The sequence below is a fragment of the Haliotis cracherodii genome, unplaced genomic scaffold (genome assembly GCF_022045235.1).
Source record: "Haliotis cracherodii isolate W230 unplaced genomic scaffold, xgHalCrac1.p SCAF_13, whole genome shotgun sequence".
Taxonomy (NCBI): Eukaryota; Metazoa; Mollusca; class Gastropoda; order Lepetellida; family Haliotidae; genus Haliotis; species Haliotis cracherodii.
The window spans coordinates 38,075,640-38,100,238 of NW_027266268.1; the positions used below are offsets into that span (position 1 = coordinate 38,075,640).

Consider the following 24,599-nt stretch of genomic DNA (forward strand, 5'->3'; position numbering starts at 1 on the left):
AACCGGGATTCGAACCCACAATCATAGGTTTCTGGCGTGCCCAAGGGGCGCAACTCTGCACAGCGAATCGCGGCGCCTTAGACGACTGGGCCACCCGTGCCCCCTCATTATGTTGGAAGCAGTGCAGGCAAACATCCAGGAAGAATAAGCTCAATGTTTAGGAACGTTAAGGAACATTCCTATCAAAATACATATCAACATTCATCTTACACAATCAGGGCAAAGACTTTCAGAGCGACAAATACAAGGTGCATATAAATCCTCTGTTTTAAAGGAAATAATATAGTTATTTTTACAGATACTGCTAGCAAGCCATGATTGAGGTAAAGCACCACAATGTACAACAAGATTAAACAACTTCCGGTATACAGGCATCATTACCTTGACACTCGTCTTGATGTACTCAGTGAATATTCCATCAAGTCAACAAGCTGTGTTATAACGTAACCTGTTACGGCTGAGGTTATGTCATCTTCACAAATACACCAATCTAACAATTTACACCTTTTGACTGAAACAAATCTAGGCTTACATCCTCTTCTTTATAATCATTTGATTCTGTAAAATAGTCCTACAATTGTTCGACACTGGAACCTTAAAGGAACTTAGTTGTTTACACAGATGTTCAACAAAACACATGTCTAGATGCTGGATGAAGATATTGCTCTTCTCAGGCTCCCACTTTGTTGCTTTGCTTTCTTCCATAGAATTACTCTCAACGTCGTGTTCGTGTCCAGTACTCTCAGTATTATTAATGACACACATAAATGAAAACTGTAAAGTGACCAATGAATATCAGATAATGCAAGGTCAAACCCATGTGCCGTAAAACCTATGAAAAGGGAAACAGCTCTGCTCTTGCTTAACAGGAGGCTTCAATGTTTTAGAGGTTAGGGTCCCAGTGTTTTTGTCTTCGTCTACTCGTCCATTGGTTGTATATAGACCGGTAGTTTTACATATATCTAAGAGTACATATCTGTAAGAATTGGCTGTGGTGTCCCTTGAACACTGGTCTACACCCACATTCAACTTGATTCAAATAATGTGATCCCTTCAAGTTTATCCTAAGTATATAGACCAGAAGTTTACATATATCTGACAGGATATATTTATATGAATTGGCCCCTGAACTCCTGTCTATACCCACGTCCAACTGAATTCAAATTCCGTGATCCCTTCACGTTAATCCTCTGTGTATAGAAATATGAGCAATTTACTTGCTTATTAGGGTGATTGAATGAAATCAGATTCACCACAGAGTCGCAGCAAGGCACACCTGATATACTCCCTATGACGGGAGACTGAATATCAAGCTAGGTATCTGTCCTTCGTGTCTTGATGTGTCTGTAGTAAACATTCGAGAGTCTGTAAATGTGAACTCTATTCCATCGACTGTTACTGTAGCAGGTGCTCCCGCTCCAAAGGTAGTGTCAGGTCCCTTCATGTTCACATACAGAGTATAGGTCGCACCTGCTGTGAGGGAAAGAGGACTGTGAAACAGGAAGTCATTCAACACTTTACTGCCTTGAAGCACAATTCTGGTGTTCAGGAACGATTCATCAATCACCGCGTTGTTGGCGTCAAACACTCTGATTGTCACGGTATACTCTGCGTCTCCATTCCATCCACCATACAGCTGACACCCCAGGAGGAGAATGCTCTGACTAGGTGAGAAGGAGATAGCACTTTTCCCAGCTGGCAGAATAGGACCGCATTGAATAAATCTATTGACCACACGTTTTTTGGAGGCCTTATATTTCCCTTCAATGATAGCGTCGACCTTTCTCTGTGAGTGTTTAAACGGAGATATGTCCACAGTTGTGTCCATATCTCTGTCCATTATTCGTATTCTCTCATCCCCTGTCAGCAAACCTGATTTCCCTACAACCTTCACCAGATACTCCAGGGGGATGCTGGTAAACCGGATCTCATACCTCATCTCTCCCAGGACTCTACGTATGTTCTCAGGTGTGTCACTCACACCTTCCTTCCGGCATCTTCTCTTTGTCCAGGACAGCACTGCGTCAAATACGTCTTCCTCTTTCAATCTCAAATTATCTGACCTGACAAACTGATCCAGACAATCACGGCAAAGACTCACAAACCCCAGAGACTTGGCAACTCTGTTCCCTCCTCGTGTAAGAATCTTCAGCGCTCTCTGTTCCAGGTCCAGCTCCCCATAACCATTGTCTTCTGATAGGAACTCTTCCAGGGACGTTACACAAAGATCGTACAATGCGTCTAGAGAATACTTCCTGGAGGTGTGTAGCACAACAGAAGAGTCGTTCAGGGTTATAATGGTTTTCTTTAATAACTGTTAACAAATACTTTACAGTACAATACGTTTTTCACCAGGGCGAACGTGGCAGAGACTTGTGAGAGGAGACTGTGGTGATTGTTCAGGCACGACCAGACGCGACAAGAGCTTGTCCCTATGTGTTGTTCTGGTGGGAGCTAGGTTGACTGGTGGTTGTTAGTCGTGGCGGCTGTTAGAGACCTGGGGCTGCTCTCCGGGACTGCTCTGTCGATCTGGTCTTGGTTGGTGTTGCTGGTTCTGTGCCTTCTTGCCTCTCTCTGCGTCCCTCTGCGTCTCTCTGCGTCTCCCCCGTACTTTACTGACGGACCGGCTTATATGTGGATAGCCCGGCTGGCTGAACGTGACCCAACACGCGCTTGCACCATGATTTCGTCAGCCTGAATCACGATTCATCAATCAGCCGACGACAACTGTCGGTCAGTACATGACAGTTCGGGACCATTGGGTCACAAAAAAGGTCAGTCCTTGATATATCCCCTGATGTGTGGAGGGTGTCCCTCCACATTAACACAGTTCCTGACCACTAGGTTACTGGAGAATCAGAGCACCACTTTGTCTAACACGGTCGTCAATCAGCCGGAGCCAATTTGTCAGCCAGTAACTGTCTCATCGTGACCATTAGGTCACCTGGACAGGAAACTCTCCAGTATAGCCGGCGGCAACATACAGCCTCCGGCCACACTGAATAGTGTTACATTCGCCCTTTCCACATGAAGACATTTTCCACGGAAAATTTGTTACAACAATCATATAACACATTAGTACCATTTGTATATGTACAATTCAACAACAACCGTTGTCCATTACCTTTACAAGAAATTAATACGCATACATAAAATGTAATCACAAAAACATCTTTGTACACCCGGATCTTGGGTGCAAGGACAGCGACGTGTTCGATCGTCTGCCATGCGTTGTGTATATTTTTTTTGTTTTCAAAGTCAACTTAAAAAGTTCTGTAATACGGTCTTCAGACCGACTGCAGAGATGACACCTCGTTGGGATGTCACTGCTTCTCCGGTTTACTTCCGTCGTGCTTCCGTCAACTAATGGGAGTTAGTTGACCTCACGATGTCCGATGGTAGCGGTATCCAACGTCGGATAGATGCTCCGTATGGCGGGAGTTGGTTCCACCTCTGCTGGATCGTGGTCCCTTCGTCTTAAGAGTGGCGCAGACGGTAGTGTTCCTCTGTAGGCGTGAACTGCGCTTCCAGTGTCAACTGGCGCCATCTCAAAGCTGGTTGCAGCACAGACATTCCTCCGACTCTTTCCTCGTTTAGCTAGCCAGGGTCTAATATATCTTACATATAGGAACACCCCTACCAGTATCCCTACTATAATTAAAGCTACTCCTAAAACATACTTCCAACAAATGGCAATAGTGAACGCTTGGGTCTAGTACGTAACCTGCTATATTCGGAGAAATTGTCTACTGGGTCATTCAATGTTGCATTCAACCTTATGATTTCCTCATTTAACTTAGTATACATGCTTAAGATCCCTGTTGATTGATTAGAGTGGTAGCGGCTCAACAGCTGTCTAATCATCATTGCAACTTGGTTAATGTTATACCTACATTTCCCAATAAACCTATCATATGGCTTTAAGTCAATAACACATGTTACTAACCACTTTGACCTTGTTGTAATTATATCGTTTAATTTTTGAAATATAATGTTTTCATACATAATTGTACCCTGAGCTAACCCTAACAGGAAGAGTAAACCTAGAGGACTCATGTTTTCTCTTTGTCGGAGGGTGAGTTTGCACCAGAGTCCCTAGTTCGGCTCAATTCAGTGGACTCTATCCACATGTCTCCTTGTTGCTATCCGCAACTTCACTTTCCACAACTGAACCTGTCGCTATCCTCAACTTTACTTTCCAAAACTGAATCTGTCGCTATCCGCAACTTCAATTTCCCCAACTGAACCTGTCGCTATCCGCAACTTCACTTTCCACAACTGAATCTGTCGCTATCCGCAACTTCACTTTCCCCAACTGAATCTGTCGCTATCCGCAACTTCAATTTCCCCAACTGAACCTGTCGCTATCCGCAACTTCACTTTCCACAACTGAATCTGTTGCTATCCGCAACTTCACTTTCCCCAACTGAATCTGTCGCTATCCGCAACTTCAATTTCCCCAACTGAACCTGTCGCTATCCGCAACTTCACTTTCCACAACTGAATCTGTCGCTATCCGCAACTTCACTTTCCCCAACTGAATCTGTCGCTATCCGCAACTTCAATTTCCCCAACTGAACCTGTCGCTATCCGCAACTTCACTTTCCCCAACTGAATCTGTCGCTATCCGCAACTTCACTTTCCACAACTGAATCTTTTGCTATCCGCAACTTTACTTTCCAAAACTGAACCTGTCGCTATCTGCAACTTCAATTTCCCCAACTGAACATGTCGCTATCCGCAACTTCACTTTCCACAACTGAATCTGTCGCTATCCGCAACTTCAATTTCCCCAACTGAACATGTCGCTATCCGCAACTTCACTTTCCCCAACTGAATCTGTCGCTATCCGCAACTTCAAGTTCCCCAACTGAATCTGTCGCTATCCGCAACTTCAATTTCCCCAACTGAACCTGTCGCTATCCGCAACTTCACTTTCCCCAACTGAATCTGTTGCTATCCACAACTTTACTTTCCAAAACTGAACCATGGGACTCTACTTGTTTGTCATGCTTTCTGTAAGTTTCGGATGACTTGCTTTCCTATCTTAACTGTACCAGCTACCACTGCTCGGGTTACCAGCTTAATTCATCCGGAATGTTGTCTCCTCCTCCTCCTTCCAATCAGTGTCATCATGAGAAGGAGTGTTCAGTGTTTAAACCTCTGTTATGTGTTCCCCTATATGCCCCATAGTTCGTCCCATAGGTTCTGACTGTTTAGGCAGTCTTTTTTAATCATATCAGTATGCTCTTGTCGCTACCCGCGACCAAATACTGATCATCACCGTTATCATGTCAGTACACCCTTGACGCAACCCACAATCAAGAACTGATCCTCATAACTGGATCCTTTATGTTTTTACAATCCCTAACGATATTAGCATACTTTTGACCGGACCTGGGCCATGTGTATGTCTTAGCATTAATGAATTTCCTGTTGTATTCACAGTTTCCCTATTCTGTTCTTGATATGAACCTTGTTCTCTCGTTTTAAGGTTTCCCTCATCCCTATAAATTGTTTAGCCTATTTAATAAAATCGACTTTCAGTTTCTTATATGCTGCCAATAACTTCCCTAATAATCCGGTATAAACTTAAACATACCTCTGTACGCGTTTGATCACTTCCACAACTAGTTTTACTTTATCTATACAAAACATTTCGCAGTCTTTGCCAACGCTTAACACACGGCTGGATCCCCTTCAAATGAACGGAATAAATTAGCAATGCATTGAGCACCTACGACTATTGCCAAGGTTACAATCTGCCTTGCTGCTTGATCATGGTCTTGTAGAGACCTATGGCTAAAATCGCTAACCGCCCCTGAACTTGACTGGTAGGCTACCAGCTTCGCTCTTTCTCTATCCGCATTAATGAGTAGTGCATATTTTTCAATGCTCATAATCCACTCTTTAAATTTTGTGGGCTCCCCCTCAAATGTTTTAATAACCTGCGCTATTCCCTGCGCACCTAGGGTAGTTGATAGATTGGTTAACTGTCCTGAAATCTGTCCCGCTATTCCTGACAAGATTTCACCTAGTTCCTGGCTAGCCATTACGAGATTGAAATGAGGAGAAGTCTGAGCTACTTACCAACAAGGATTTGGACGTCAGTCTCCACTCGCCTCAGGCTGTTCCTATTTGAGAGGGATCCGGGTCACGGCACCAAAGAAGAACCCACGCCCGTGCTATATGTAGCACAACAGAAGAGTCGTTCAGGGTTATAACGGTTTTCTTTAATAACTGTTAACAAATACTTTACAGTACAATACGTTTTTCACCAGGGCGAACGTGGCAGAGACTTGTGAGAGGAGACTGTGGTGATTGTTCAGGCACGACCAGACGCGACAAGAGCTTGTCCCTATGTGTTGTTCTGGTGGGAGCTAGGTTGACTGGTGGTTGTTAGTCGTGGCGGCTGTTAGAAACCTGGGGCTGCTCTCCGGGACTGCTCTGTCGATCTGGTCTTGGTTGGTGTTGCTGGTTCTGTGCCTTCTTGCCTCTCTCTGCGTCCCTCTGCGTCTCTCTGCGTCTCCCCCGTACTTTACTGACGGACCGGCTTATATGTGGATAGCCCGGCTGGCTGAACGTGACCCAACACGCGCTTGCACCATGATTTCGTCAGCCTGAATCACGATTCATCAATCAGCCGACGACAATTGTCGGTCAGTACATGACAGTTCAGGACCATTGGGTCACCAAAAAGGTCAGTCCTTGATATATCCCCTGATGTGTGGAGGGTGTCCCTCCACATTAACACAGTTCCTGACCACTAGGTTACTGGAGAATCAGAGCACCACTTTGTCTAACACGGTCGTCAATCAGCCGGAGCCAATTTGTCAGCCAGTAACTGTCTCATCGTGACCATTAGGTCACCTGGACAGGAAACTCTCCAGTATAGCCGGCGGCAACATACAGCCTCCGGCCACACTGAATAGTGTTACAGGTGTACATTAGTCCTGTGACTGTTTCAGCGTCGATAGTGGCCTTGTCTGTGTAAACATATCTACAACAATATGCAAGGAAAATGTTACACCCCTGTGTCGGTGGAGGACGGGATTCTGGTGGTTGAAGGCACTGGAGCCAGGAACAGTGTTCCTTTGCCCAACACACCACTTCGACCCTTACTTCACCTAGACGGGTGGTAGAATGGGCCCGATTCTATCAATCGGCTGGTCACGCCATGCCCTGAGCATGGAATACTTCCACATTTCGACATATATTAAACTATGTTTGATCACAATATTTTATAAACATGATTTTGTGAATTTCAATTTTGCCTAGAGTCCTATGCCAGAAGGCGGTGGCTCATGGGCCAATCTGGCATGATAAACCTCTGAATTCTGTGTTTCTCCAGAAAGGTGTCATGGGCGAACCAGCCTGGCATTTCTTCTTTCAGATTCCATAGCTATTCAAGTTTCTCTTTGCTGGAGTATAACATCCCTGTAGCCCTGGTGGTGCAGGCGGGCTTCCACTGCACCATCGTCCTTGTTGACACTCCATGGCGGGTAGGGAGCAGAGATGTCGAAACCTTTACTTTTACCATGGCTCTTCCCCTTCTATCTGGTTCATCAAAGAATAAGCGTAGACATGTTGAGTCTTTATCATCCGATGAAGGCTCGTCTGAAATTGTTGACTCGTGGCCACGGTTTGTTGTAATTTCATCTTCTGATGACACTCCTTTGAAACTAAACCCATTTGCTATCTCCTTAGGCATTAAAGGTGTCTGTGGTGAGGTGAAAAACGTAACACGTCTCCGAAGCGGTTCACTGTTAGTGGAATGTGCACGGAGACAACAATCTGACAATCTCTTGACATTAAAACAGTTTGTGAATACACCAGTTGTTGTCTCAGTGCACAAGACACTGAACTCCTGCAGAGGCATTGTCAGAGACAGGGTTCGCTGCCTTCATGACATGAGTGAGGAGGAAATTGCAGCTGAGATGCACACTCAAGGTGTTACTGCTGTGAAGCGATTCACCAAAAAGAAAGATGATGGTACTATTATAAAACTTAATACGTACCTATTTACATTTGCTCTTTCTTCTATTCCAAAGAGTTTAAAAGCTGGATACTTCAACATCGGAGTGGAGGTATACGTACCAAATCCACTCCGATGCTTCAAATGTCAACAGTTTGGTCATGGGGCCAAGTTTTGCCGTAACAACACGGCGTGTTCCCGTTGTGGTGGAGCTCACGAGGGCTCTGAGTGCACCAATACCATCAAGTGTGCTAATTGCAACGGAGAACACTTGGCCTCATCCAAGTCCTGTCCTAGATATGAACGTGAAACTAAAATTCAGAAAATAAAACACACAAACAACATATCTTACTTTGAAGCAAAAAAGTTGGTTCCTGCTCCAAATATTTCAACTGTTACATACTCAGCTGCAGTTTCCTCCCCAGCACTTGTTGCCAGACCTACCATGTCATCAACATCGTGTCAAACTTCGATCTCTTGGATAGATGAACAGTGCATCCTGGATGACCATACCCAGTTTGTTCCTTCTCTGCCCAATATCTCCACGTCAGCCTCACAGACTGACATTATTTCACCACAGCCTTCAGTAGATCAGTCATCGGAACCGGAAATTGTAAGTGAATCAGTACAGGGCGAAGCCCACATGTCTGCAAAAAAAAGAAGCAATTGAAAAAAAAGGCCAGGGCCCTCCAGCATTTGGAGGTGCCTTCTACTCTACCTGTGGAAGTTCATAATCAGTTTGAACCTTTGCAGATGGAAGTCTGTCCTTCACTCCCAGTCCAGGGGAGTGGACCCCTGTCCGGCTCACGATCTCCCATTGAGCCACCATGAACAGCTCAAATACTCTTATTCAGTGGAATTGTAGAGGACTAAAGAATAATTTTAATGACTTACAGTTATTGATACAGGATTTTCAACCGTCAGCATTTTGTTTACAGGAGACCTAATTTAAGGATACAGATCAACTTGACATCAGACAATATGCTTCATATCATTTATTTTCTCCTCCAGGGCCAAAAGCCACTGGTGGGTCTTCAATCTTAGTGAAGCAGGGAGTGATCCACAGCCCTGTTCCACTGATTACTCCACTACAAGCCGTTGCTGTCCGTGTGACCTTGCACATTGTGTTTACTTTGTGCTCTATCTATGTTCCTCCGACTTCATCTCTTCAGCTTGTTGATCTCCAGGCCCTCTATGACCAGCTACCTAAGCCTTGCGTCATTATGGGTGATTTGAGTGGACACAACCCCCTATGGGGAAGTGCACATTCTAACAATAAAGGTAAAGTCCTGGAAGATTTTATTTCCAACAACAATTTATGTCTTTTTAATGATAATTCCAACACTTATTTACATCCAGGTAAAGGTACATACTCTTCCCTGGATTTGTCACTTGTGGATTCTGATCTACTGAATGAGTTTGAATGGTCAGTCCATGACGACCTGTGTGGAAGTGACCATTTTCCAACCATTCTCAAATCTGTTATTCCATCTGATGTTCCTCCATCATCACGATGGAACTTCACTAAAGCCGATTGGCCTTTATTTGAAATTCTTTCTTCTGACAAGTTAAAACCTGATTTGTTTATCGCTGTCCCTGATCCTGTACAACTGTTCTCTGATGAACTAAACAAAATAGCTGATACCTGTATCCTTAAGTCCTCTACGATTCCACACATACGTAAACCATGGTTTAATTCTACCTGCAAACAAGCTCGGAAGGCTCGGAAAAAGGCAGAGCATTATTTCCGTCGCCACCCTATGGTACATAATTTAAATCAATTTAAAATTTTGAATGCTAAAGCTCGGCGAACGTTTAAACAAAATAAACGCCAGTCTTGGCATAATTTTGTTTCAAAAATAAACTCACGTACGCCAATGTCAAAAGTATGGAACATGATCCAACGAATCAAAGGTAAGGGTTCTAAATCTAACATTCGCCATCTTAAGAATGGGAATGAATTATTGACAAATACTACAGATATTGCAAATAAACTTGGTGAAACGTTGGCTAAACATTCTTCCTCATCTAACTATGTACCTCAATTTCAAACATATAAAAAACAGCAAGAAAAGAAACCTATTAATTTTAAGTCAGATAATGGGGAGGATTATAATGAAATATTTTCTATTCACGAGCTTCATACTGCCCTGGGGCAAGCTCATGATACTGCCACAGGAGCTGATAACATACATTATCAACTCTTAAAACACTTACCAGAAACATGCTTAGAAACCCCTCTATTGATATTTGATGAAATATGGACATCTGGCAACTTTCCGCCTTCATGGCATGATGCCATAGTTGTTCCCATACCAAAACCAGGACGGGATCATACTGATCCCTCAAATTATAGACCTATTGCATTGACCAGCTGCGTTTGCAAAACCATGGAACGCATGGTCAACAATAGATTAACATGGTACTTGGAATCTAATAATTTAATTGCTAATATTCAGTGTGGATTTCGGAAAAATCGAAGTACTGTTGATTATTTGGTTCACATAGAGTCATTCGTTAAGAATGTGATTATTAACAAGCAACATGCAGTGTCTATCTTTTTCGATTTAGAAAAAGCATATGACACTACATGGAAACATGGTATTTTAAGAGATTTACATGATTTTGGATTACGAGGCCGTTTGCCTCAATTTATATCCAAATTTTTATCAGACAGGCAATTTCAAGTTCGTGTGGGTTCTACCCTGTCTGATCATTATAGTCAGGATCAGGGTGTCCCACAAGGCAGTATTTTGTCTGTCACTTTGTTTAGTATTAAAATAAATAGTCTTTCCAAGGTTTTAACTGATTCGATTGATGGATCACTTTTTGTGGATGATTTTAACATATCTTGTCGCGGTAAAAACATGCGTACTATTGAAAGACAATTGCAATTATGTCTAAATAAAATAAATAAATGGTCCTTAGAAAACGGTTTTAAATTTTCTAAATCGAAAACAAATTGTATACATTTTTGTAGAAAATACAAACACCATAACGACCCAGAACTAGTTTTGGATAACATTCCTATTAAAGTTGTGAAAGAGGCCAAGTTCTTGGGCATAATATTTGATCATCATCTGACCTTTTTACCGCACATAAAATATTTGAAAAATAAATGTATGAAGGCCCTTGATTTGTTGAAAGTCGTTTCCAATTCAAAGTGGGGAGGGGACCAAAAAACGCTCCTCCAACTGTACAGAGCACTCATTCGCTCTAAACTAGATTATGGCTCCATCGTCTATGGTGGGGCCTGTAAAAGTAATTTAAAAATATTGGATACCATCCACCATCAAGGTCTGAGACTCTGTCTTGGTGCTTTCAGAACCTCTCCTATCAATAGCTTGTATGTTGAGGCTGATGAACCATCACTCAAACACCGTCGCTTAAAACTATCCTTACAATACATTACTAAACTGTTCTCTAATCCATCTAATCCAGCTTATCACTGCGTATTTCATCCGCTGTATGAGGATCTCTATCTCAAGAAACAATCCCTCACTCCACCTCTTGGCATAAGGATAAAGCCAGACGTTTCTGCTGCAGAAATTGAACTTTCTAACATATCTCCCACCAATTTAGTGTCGTCTCCTCCGTGGCAACTCGTAAAGCCACATGTAGATCTTGAATTAACAAAACTAAAGAAATCAGAAACTAATCAATTCCAATATCAGCAGGAATATCTTCAGTTACGACATACCTACAATACTTATCGATCTATATTTACTGATGGATCCAAGGATGGTGGTTCAGTGGCTAGCGCCACTGTCATTGGATCGAAAACAATCTCATCCAGATTACCAGATGCTTGTTCCATTTTTACAGCAGAATCTAAAGCTATTAACAGCTCTTGAATACATTCATCAACAATCCCAATATCATCAATTTATCATGTTTTCTGATTCTCTTTCATGTCTTCAGGCCATTCAAAATAATGCATGTCATAATCCACTTTTATTAGAAATTGTCGAATTATATAATGTTCTTGCTACTGGCCAATACGACATCGTTTTCTGTTGGTTACCCAGTCATGTTGGCATCACTGGTAACACGATGGCCGATGCTGCTGCAAAAGCTGCCCTCAACAAATCTGTGACACCACTTCAAATTCCATACAGTGATTATAAACCAGTGATCAGATGTTACATCAGGGATCTGATGCAAAAGAAGTGGGACACCCAAGTAGGTATCAATAAATTACATGAAATTAAACCAAATATCGGTTATACCTACTTGGGTTGTCAGTCCAGATTTGATGAGGTCATTATACGACGATGTCGTATTGGCCATTCAAGATATACAAATGAATATATATTGAAAGGTGAGGATCCTCCATTCTGTATCCCTTGTGATGAGAGAATCACAGTCAAGCATGTCCTGCTTGACTGTATTGATTTTTCCATCACAAGGGATAAATATTTCAGTGCAACATCAATAATGGATCTTTTTAATAATGTGTCCTCTCATTTAATAATTAGTTTTTTAAAAGAAATTGAACTAGTAGATAAATTTTGAATATGTGTACATAGTTACCTTTTTACTGTATAGTAGTGTTTAACTTGTAACTGAGTTTGTTAGTGGCTGTATCTTCAAAGGGGGTTGAAGTACTGTAAAATTATTGTCCCCCCGAGAAGGTATGTAAGTCCACATCATTCGAGGTAAATTTATTCCTACTACCGTTTTAGTCGTAGTATACTTGTTTGTTTTAATTTGGCTAAACTTGATGATAATCGCCAGCGGCTAAGGGATGGTGTAAATCCTGCTGGGGAACCGTGCAGGTAGCAGAAGTATTGTAAGTCCCCACGGTTCCTAGTATGGTGGCCTACTTTTAATTGCTGGCGATTCCTAGCCCCGTTTTTATACTGTATTGTTATTTATGGTAGTACTTTTTTATGGTTCCATACTAGTCTTAAAATGTACATCTGTGATAATCTAGTTATTTTACTGTCCTTTGACGACAGTTATTATGATAAAAATGTATGTATTATTACTGTCTAACTTGATTTAGTCACGATATGGCTGAAATATTGCCGATGTGACTATAAATATTCACTCACTCACTCACTCACTATTCAAATCCAAATACAAGCACAATCATGTGGGGTTGTCTTTTTTAAATGTTCACTTGTTCAGATATTTGTAGTTACTTTTAGAGGTTAACCTACATGATATTCCTTCTTCTCACTTGTCAGGTTAGCATCATATACAACAAACACAGCAACAAAACTCCCTTGATGCAGGACATGCTGACTGAGTTTTATTTGTTTGATATTGCCTTCGAAACTAAGAATCTATGTGTATACACTTAAGATTTAACCTGAGTATGGAGGAAGACATTTCTGTCGGCCCAGCAACTTCGCGGTGTTTTTTTCAGGTTAAAGGATGATTTGTAAAACCGCTAGATCAATCTCACCTCAAGAACTCTTTGAAGATGTCTGCCTCAATGTCAGGGATGGTTACCTCCCCTTTCTCCGCCAGGGGGCCACAGAACAGAGCTCGGACCACCTGTTTCTTTGAGCCCAGGCGGAAGGTGACGTCACAGAAGTCTTCCGTGTCGAGCATGCGTAGGTTACACTCTGTGACAGTCTTCCCTGACTGCCAGTTGTCGGCATATCCAGATTTTCGGCTTACGTGCGACATTGTGGAACTTGGAACAAAAATCACGGACATTATAACCTTGAGTCGATGGCTTGAACTGTATCTGAAAACTTCGTGTGAGTGTAATTCGATTTTGAGCATTGGTAGGCAGACGCTTACGGAAACCTTTTAGGGCCATTCGTTTGTTCTTTTTGTCTTGAAATTTCAAGATACTAAATTGAGACTTTACGATACTACCTTTACGTTTCAAGATACTAAGTAGAAATGTCAGGTCATTATCCTGAAATTTCAAGATATTATCTTGAAATTTCAACTTAGTATCTTGAAATTTCAAGAAAAAAGTAAAAAAACACAAATGACCCTAAAAGTCCTCCGTAGACACTCGTTTATTCCAATTAAATACCATTGACTGTAACAACATGAACTTCACGTGCATGTGACACCAAGTACGTGTGTGACGGTGGTCATGATCTGTAAAGCGGTGTTTGAGCTTTAGCATTTTGAAGCATTTCTCTGTGCTTCCAATGGCCCGAAGTCACATGTTTGAAGACAAATTATTGGTAAGAGGGAGGAGGAATGTCACTAAGACAGATCGCGACACACATGATTGTGTGTCATAGTATTGTCAGTTGGTTTGAAGGTAATAATGGACAGATCCCTGCCCCCCACACTGCGGTCTTGACCCATTGAATATTTCACTGTACTCGGGCGTGGGGCAATGGTATTTATTAAGCCCCCTGGTGATTATAAAAGCTTATTCTTGTAAGTTGACAAGACAACCTTATCTTCAAGTATTCGATGAAAGAATTTAGAAAATCGCCATTAGAATCTGGAGTATGGGTGACTTTTGTTTTAATTTGACGGGATCCCCACTCTCTTCTGTAATCTACACAACCTACAGTGAAGAAGTGGCTTTGCAGAGATCCATGTTAACTCCATTTGATAGTGTGGGACGGTAGAAGACACCATAGTCTTGTTACAGGTCAAGATCGCGCCAACTTGACAATACCAATGAAAAGCGCGCCACTTGCTTGCTAACGATACCACGCTTGCTTTTGCTTAATCAGATTGGTTCGAGATTGCAGATTAACATAAAGATACCCAAAGTCCCGCTTGCGTTCTCACTAACCTCATCACGTGACAGTTGAAATGAAATTCAAATTGACCAACTCATAAAGTTGACATAACATTTACATTTACATACATCCCTCCATCAACCACGAATATCCCCCCATCAACCACGAACATCCCTCCGTCCACCACACACATCCCTCCATCCACCACACACATCCCCCATCAACCACACACATCCCTCCATCCACCACACACATCCCTCCGTCCACCACACACATCCCTCCATCCACCACACACATCCCTCCATCCACCACACACATCCCTCCATCCACCACACACATCCCTCCATCCACCACACACATCCCTCCATCCACCACACACATCCCTCCATCCACGACACACATCCCCCATCAACCACACACATCCCTCCATCCACCACACACATCCCTCCGTCCACCACACACATCCCTCCATCCACCACACACATCCCTCCATCCACCACACACATCCCTCCGTCCACCACACACATCCCCCCATCAACCACACACATCCCTCCGTCCACCACACACTTCCCTCCGTCCACCACACACATCCCCCCATCAACCACACACATCCCTCCATCCACCACACACATCCCTCCATCCACCACACACATCCCTCCATCCACCACACACATACCTCCATCCACCACACACATCCCTCCATCTACCACACACATCCCTCAATCCACCACACACATCCCTCCGTCGACCACACACCCCCCTCCATCCACCACACACATCCCTCCATCCACCACACACATCCCTCCATCCACCACACACATCCCTCCATCCACCACACACATACCTCCATCCACCACACACATCCCTCCATCCACCACACACATCCCTCCATCCACCACACACATCCCTCCATCCACCAAACACATCCCTCCATCCACCACACATCCCTCCATCCACCACACACATACCTCTATCCACCACACACATACCTCCATCCACCACACACATCACCACACACATCCCTCCATCCACCACACACATCCCTCCATCCACCACACACATCCCTCTATCCACCACACATATTCCTCCATCCACCACACACATCCCTCCATCCACCACACATATTCCTCCATCCACCACACACATCCCTCCATCCACCACACACATCCCTCCATCCACCACACACATCCCTCCATCCACCACACACATCCCTCCATCCACCACGCACATCCCTCCATCCACCACACATATTCCTCCATCCACCACACACATCCCTCCATCCACCACACACATCCCTCTATCCACCACACACATCCCTCCATCCACCACACACATCCCTCCATCCACCACACACATCCCTCTATCCACCACACATATTCCTCCATCCACCACACACATCCCTCCATCCACCACACATATTCCTCCATCCACCACACACATCCCTCCATCCACCACACACATCCCTCCATCCACCACACACATCCCTCCATCCACCACACACATCCCTCCATCCACCACGCACATCCCTCTATCCACCACACACATCCCTCCATCTACCACACACATCCCTCAATCCACCACACACATCCCTCCGTCGACCACACACCCCCCTCCATCCACCACACACATCCCTCCATCCACCACACACATCCCTCCATCCACCACACACATCCCTCCATCCACCACACACATACCTCCATCCACCACACACATCCCTCCATCCACCACACACATCCCTCCATCCACCACACACATCCCTCCATCCACCAAACACATCCCTCCATCCACCACACATCCCTCCATCCACCACACACATACCTCTATCCACCACACACATACCTCCATCCACCACACACATCACCACACACATCCCTCCATCCACCACACACACCCCTCCATCCACCACACACCCCTCCATCCACCACACACCCCTCCATCCACCACACACATCCCTCATCCACCACACATCCCTTCGTCCACCACACATCCCTCCATCCACCACACACATCCCTCCATCCACCACACACATCCCTCCATCCACCACACACATCCCTCTATCCACCACACACACCCCTCCATCCACCACACACATACCTCCATCCACCACACACATCCCTCCATCCACCACACACATCCCTGCATCCACCACACACATACCTCCATCCACCACACACATCCCTCTATCCACCACACACACCCCTCCATCCACCACACACATCACCACACACATCCCTCCATCCACCACACACATACCTCCATCCACCACACACCCCTCCATCCACCACACACATCCCTCCATCCACCACACACATCCCTCTATCCACCACACACACCCATCCATCCACCACACACTTCACCACACACATCCCTCCGTCCACCACACACATACCTCCATCCACCACACACCCCTCCATCCACCACACACCCCTCCATCCACCACACACATCCCTCCATCCACCACACATCCCTCCATCCACCACACACATCCCTCCATCCACCACACACATCCCTTCATCCACCACACACATCCCTCCATCCACCACACATATTCCTCCATCCACCACACACATCCCTCCATCCACCACACATATTCCTCCATCCACCACACACATCCCTCTATCCACCACACATATTCCTCCATCCACCACACGCATCCCTCCATCCACCACACACATCCCTCTATCCACCACACACATCCCTCTATCCACCACACACATCCCTCTATCCACCACACACATCCCTCTATCCACCACACACATCCCTCTATCCACCACACACACCCCTCCATCCACCACACACTTCACCACACACATCCCTCCGTCCACCACACACATACCTCCATCCACCACACACCCCTCCATCCACCACACACCCCTCCATCCACCACACACATCCCTCCATCCACCACACATCCCTCCATCCACCACACACATCCCTCCATCCACCACACACATCCCTTCATCCACCACACACATCCCTCCATCCACCACACATATTCCTCCATCCACCACACACATCCCTCCATCCACCACACATATTCCTCCATCCACCACACACATCCCTCTATCCACCACACATATTCCTCCATCCACCACACGCATCCCTCCATCCACCACACACATCCCTCTATCCACCACACACATCCCTCTATCCACCACACACATCCCTCTATCCACCACACACATCCCTCTATCCACCACACACATCCCTCTATCCACCACACACATCCCTCCATCCACCACACACATCCCTCCATCCACCACACACATCCCTCCATCCACCACACACATCCCTCCATCCACCACACACATCCCTCCATCCACCACGTACATCCCTCTATCCACCACACACATCCCTCTATCCACCACACACATCCCTCATCCACCATACACATCCCTCATCCACCACACACATCCCTCCATCCACCACACATATTCCTCATCCACCACACACATCCCTCTATCCACCACACACATCCCTCATCCACCATACACATCCCTCATCCACCACACACATCCCTCCATCCACCACACACATCCCTCTATCCACCACACACACCCCTCCATCCACCACACACATCACCACACACATCCCTCCGTCCACCACACACATACCTCCATCCACCACACACCCCTCCATCCACCACACACCCCTCCATCCACCACACACATCCCTCCATCCACCACACACATCCCTCCATCCACCACACACATACCTCCATCCACCACACACATCCCTCCATCTACCACACACATCCCTCAATCCACCACACACATCCCTCCGTCGACCACACACCCCCCTCCATCCACCACACACATCCCTCCATCCACCACACACATCCCTCCATCCACCACACACATCCCTCCATCCACCACACACATACCTCCATCCACCACACACATCCCTCCATCCACCACACACATCCCTCCATCCACCACACACATCCCTCCATCCACCAAACACATCCCTCCATCCACCACACATCCCTCCATCCACCACACACATACCTCTATCCACCACACACATACCTCCATCCACCACACACATCACCACACACATCCCTCCATCCACCACACACATCCCTCCATCCACCACGCACATCCCTCTATCCACCACACACATCCCTCCATCCACCATACATATTCCTCTATCCACCACAGACCGCCTCCGTGGTCTTGTGGTAGAGCGTCCGCCCGGAGAGCGGAAGGTCCAGGGTTCGATCCCGGGCCGCGTCATACGAAAAGACGTTAAAAGATTGTACTTGTTGTTACCCTGTCTGGCGCTCGGCATTAAGGGGCTAAAACAAGGACTGGTCGGCTCGGAGTCAGTATACTGTGTCTGAGTGGGGTATTCGTGTTAACTGCGGCATGGTATCTCAGTGAGCTAGCACTATAAATCGGCATCAGTCCGGACTAGTACAAGCAGCCACACACACACATACACGTGCATGCACGTCGCTATATAAGTGCAATAATCTTGGACGCGACGTTAAACCCAATTTCACCTCACCTCACCTCTATCCACCACACATATTCCTCCATCCACCACACACATCCCTCTATCCACCACACACATCCCTCCATCCACCACACACATCCCTCCATCCACCACACACATCCCTCTATCCACCACACATATTCCTCCATCCACCACACACATCCCTCCATCCACCACACATATTCCTCCATCCACCACACACATCCCTCCATCCACCACACACATCCCTCCATCCACCACACACATCCCTCCATCCACCACACACATCCCTCCATCCACCACGCACATCCCTCCATCCACCACACATATTCCTCCATCCACCACACACATCCCTCCATCCACCACACACATCCCTCTATCCACCACACACATCCCTCCATCCACCACACACATCCCTCCATCCACCACACACATCCCTCTATCCACCACACATATTCCTCCATCCACCACACACATCCCTCCATCCACCACACATATTCCTCCATCCACCACACACATCCCTCCATCCACCACACACATCCCTCCATCCACCACACACATCCCTCCATCCACCACACACATCCCTCCATCCACCACGCACATCCCTCTATCCACCACACACATCCCTCCATCTACCACACACATCCCTCAATCCACCACACACATCCCTCCGTCGACCACACACCCCCCTCCATCCACCACACACATCCCTCCATCCACCACACACATCCCTCCATCCACCACACACATCCCTCCATCCACCACACACATACCTCCATCCACCACACACATCCCTCCATCCACCACACACATCCCTCCATCCACCACACACATCCCTCCATCCACCAAACACATCCCTCCATCCACCACACATCCCTCCATCCACCACACACATACCTCTATCCACCACACACATACCTCCATCCACCACACACATCACCACACACATCCCTCCATCCACCACACACACCCCTCCATCCACCACACACCCCTCCATCCACCACACACCCCTCCATCCACCACACACATCCCTCATCCACCACACATCCCTTCGTCCACCACACATCCCTCCATCCACCACACACATCCCTCCATCCACCACACACATCCCTCCATCCACCACACACATCCCTCTATCCACCACACACACCCCTCCATCCACCACACACATACCTCCATCCACCACACACATCCCTCCATCCACCACACACATCCCTGCATCCACCACACACATACCTCCATCCACCACACACATCCCTCTATCCACCACACACACCCCTCCATCCACCACACACATCACCACACACATCCCTCCATCCACCACACACATACCTCCATCCACCACACACCCCTCCATCCACCACACACATCCCTCCATCCACCACACACATCCCTCTATCCACCACACACACCCCTCCATCCACCACACACTTCACCACACACATCCCTCCGTCCACCACACACATACCTCCATCCACCACACACCCCTCCATCCACCACACACCCCTCCATCCACCACACACATCCCTCCATCCACCACACATCCCTCCATCCACCACACACATCCCTCCATCCACCACACACATCCCTTCATCCACCACACACATCCCTCCATCCACCACACATATTCCTCCATCCACCACACAGATCCCTCCATCCACCACACATATTCCTCCATCCACCACACACATCCCTCCATCCACCAAACACATCCCTCCATCCACCACACATCCCTCCATCCACCACACACATACCTCTATCCACCACACACATACCTCCATCCACCACACACATCACCACACACATCCCTCCATCCACCACACACACCCCTCCATCCACCACACACCCCTCCATCCACCACACACCCCTCCATCCACCACACACATCCCTCATCCACCACACATCCCTTCGTCCACCACACATCCCTCCATCCACCACACACATCCCTCCATCCACCACACACATCCCTCCATCCACCACACACATCCCTCTATCCACCACACACACCCCTCCATCCACCACACACATACCTCCATCCACCACACACATCCCTCCATCCACCACACACATCCCTGCATCCACCACACACATACCTCCATCCACCACACACATCCCTCTATCCACCACACACACCCCTCCATCCACCACACACATCACCACACACATCCCTCCATCCACCACACACATACCTCCATCCACCACACACCCCTCCATCCACCACACACATCCCTCCATCCACCACACACATCCCTCTATCCACCACACACACCCATCCATCCACCACACACTTCACCACACACATCCCTCCGTCCACCACACACATACCTCCATCCACCACACACCCCTCCATCCACCACACACCCCTCCATCCACCACACACATCCCTCCATCCACCACACATCCCTCCATCCACCACACACATCCCTCCATCCACCACACACATCCCTTCATCCACCACACACATCCCTCCATCCACCACACATATTCCTCCATCCACCACACACATCCCTCCATCCACCACACATATTCCTCCATCCACCACACACATCCCTCTATCCACCACACATATTCCTCCATCCACCACACGCATCCCTCCATCCACCACACACATCCCTCTATCCACCACACACATCCCTCTATCCACCACACACATCCCTCTATCCACCACACACATCCCTCTATCCACCACACACATCCCTCTATCCACCACACACACCCCTCCATCCACCACACACTTCACCACACACATCCCTCCGTCCACCACACACATACCTCCATCCACCACACACCCCTCCATCCACCACACACCCCTCCATCCACCACACTCATCCCTCCATCCACCACACATCCCTCCATCCACCACACACATCCCTCCATCCACCACACACATCCCTTCATCCACCACACACATCCCTCCATCCACCACACATATTCCTCCATCCACCACACACATCCCTCCATCCACCACACATATTCCTCCATCCACCACACACATCCCTCTATCCACCACACATATTCCTCCATCCACCACACGCATCCCTCCATCCACCACACACATCCCTCTATCCACCACACACATCCCTCTATCCACCACACACATCCCTCTATCCACCACACACATCCCTCTATCCACCACACACATCCCTCTATCCACCACACACATCCCTCCATCCACCACACACATCCCTCCATCCACCACACACATCCCTCCATCCACCACACACATCCCTCCATCCACCACACACATCCCTCCATCCACCACACACATCCCTCATCCACCACACATATTCCTCATCCACCACACACATCCCTCCATCCACCACGTACATCCCTCTATCCACCACACACATCCCTCTATCCACCACACACATCCCTCATCCACCATACACATCCCTCATCCACCACACACATCCCTCCATCCACCACACACATCCCTACATCCACCACACACATCCCTCTATCCACCACACACATCCCTCATCCACCATACACATCCCTCATCCACCACACACATCCCTCCATCCACCACACACATCCCTCTATCCACCACACACACCCCTCCATCCACCACACACATCACCACACACATCCCTCCGTCCACCACACACATACCTCCATCCACCACACACCCCTCCATCCACCACACACCCCTCCATCCACCACACACATCCCTCCATCCACCATACACATCCCTCCATCCACCACACACATCCCTTCATCCACCACACACATCCCTCCATCCACCACACATATTCCTCCATCCACCACACACATCCCTCCATCCACCACACATATTCCTCCATCCACCACACACATCCCTCTATCCACCACACATATTCCTCCATCCACCACACGCATCCCTCCATCCACCACACACATCCCTCTATCCACCACACACATCCCTCTATCCACCACACACATCCCTCTATCCACCACACACATCCCTCATCCACCACACACATCCCTCCATCCACCACACATATTCCTCATCCACCACACACATCCCTCTATCCACCACACACATCCTTCATCCACCACACATATTCCTCATCCACCACACACATCCCTCATCCACCACACACATCCCTCCATCCACCACACATATTCCTCATCCACAACACACATCCCTCCATCCACCACACATATTCCTCCATCCACCACACACATTCCTCTATCCACCACACATATTCCTCCATCCACCACACACATCCCTCATCCACCACACACATCCCTCCATCCACCATACATATTCCTCTATCCACCACACATATTCCTCCATCCACCACACACATCCCTCTATCCACCACACACATACCTCCATCCACCACACACATCCCTTCATCCACCACACACACCCTCCATCCACCACACACATCCCTCCATCCACCACACACCCCTTCATCCACCACACACATCCCTCCATCCACCACACACATCCCTCCATCCACCACACACCCCTTCATCCACCACACACATCCCTTCATCCACCACACACATCCCTCCATCCACCACACACATCCCTCCATCCACCACACACATCCCTTTGTCCACCCCACACATCCCTCTATCCACAACACACATACCTCCATCCACCACACACATCCCTCCATCCACCACACACATCCCTCCATCCACCACACACATCCCTCCAATCCACCACACGCATACCTCCATCCACCACGCACATCCCTCCATCCACCACACACATCCCTCCATCCACCACACACATTCTTCCATCCACCACACACATCCCTCCATCCACCACACACATCCCTCCGTCCACCACACACATCCCTCCATCCACCACACACATCCCTCCATCCACCACACACATCCCTCCATCCACCACACACATCCCTTCGTCCACCCCACACATCCCTCTATCCACCACACACATCCCTCCATCCACCACACACATCCCTCCATCCACCACACACATCCCTCCATCCACCACACACATCCCTCCAATCCACCACACGCATCCCTCCATCACCTCACTCACATCCTTTCGTCCTCCATCCACCCCAAAAGAAAAACAGCCTTGCGCTTTCCCATCACCTCAAGATGATAAGTCGTTGCATAACCTAAGCACATTTCAGATTGTTCTGATGTAATAAGAGGAGTTTACTTGAAATGGCATAGAAAAATTATTACTATGACAATTTATTACAGTTGTCATCGAACATATACACAGAATGTCATAACATCTACTTACCATTCCCTAAGGATGTCCCACATTACTCCTCACTATTAAACACGTTACCTCTGACATATTAAACACAAAGTCGTTGCACATGAACAGTAAGAGCTTACCTTAGAACAAAAGCTTGAAAAACGGCGAGCGCGAAAGCGGGTGTGATCGATGTCACCTGTTATTCCAGTTGAAACAACTTCCGCGTTCGCTATCTGTATACGTATGTGATCACGTGATGATAACTGGCCTTTTTTATCTCCTGATAGGGCGGTAGGGTACA

The 24,599-nt window shown here is 47.1% G+C and overlaps 1 protein-coding gene across 1 annotated transcript; it reads right to left on the reverse strand.

The window, feature by feature from the left end:
• Positions 1-1,288: 1,288 nt before the first annotated feature.
• LOC139459310 (BTB/POZ domain-containing protein 6-like) lies at positions 1,289-24,488 on the reverse strand. Its single transcript, XM_071240766.1, has 4 exons — positions 24,439-24,488; positions 13,389-13,622; positions 6,945-7,000; positions 1,289-2,265 (listed from the first exon to the last, which is right to left on the reverse strand). Exons 2-4 carry the CDS (start codon positions 13,613-13,615, stop codon positions 1,289-1,291), a joined length of 1,260 nt encoding a protein of 419 aa, XP_071096867.1. The 5' UTR covers positions 13,616-13,622; positions 24,439-24,488.
• Between the last annotated feature and the right edge of the window lie 111 nt (positions 24,489-24,599).

Coding starts and splice junctions, on each gene's coding strand:
- LOC139459310 (XM_071240766.1), bottom strand. CDS start 13,615: ATGTCGCACGTAAGCCGAAAATCTGGATATGCCGACAACTGGCAGTCA. Junction 7,001..13,388: donor ATCTTCAAAGAGTTCTTGAG/GTGAGATTGATC, acceptor ATATTGTTGTAG/ATATGTTTACACAGACAAGG. Junction 2,266..6,944: donor AACAGTCACAGGACTAATGT/ACACCTGTAACA, acceptor CTGTTGTGCTAC/ACACCTCCAGGAAGTATTCT.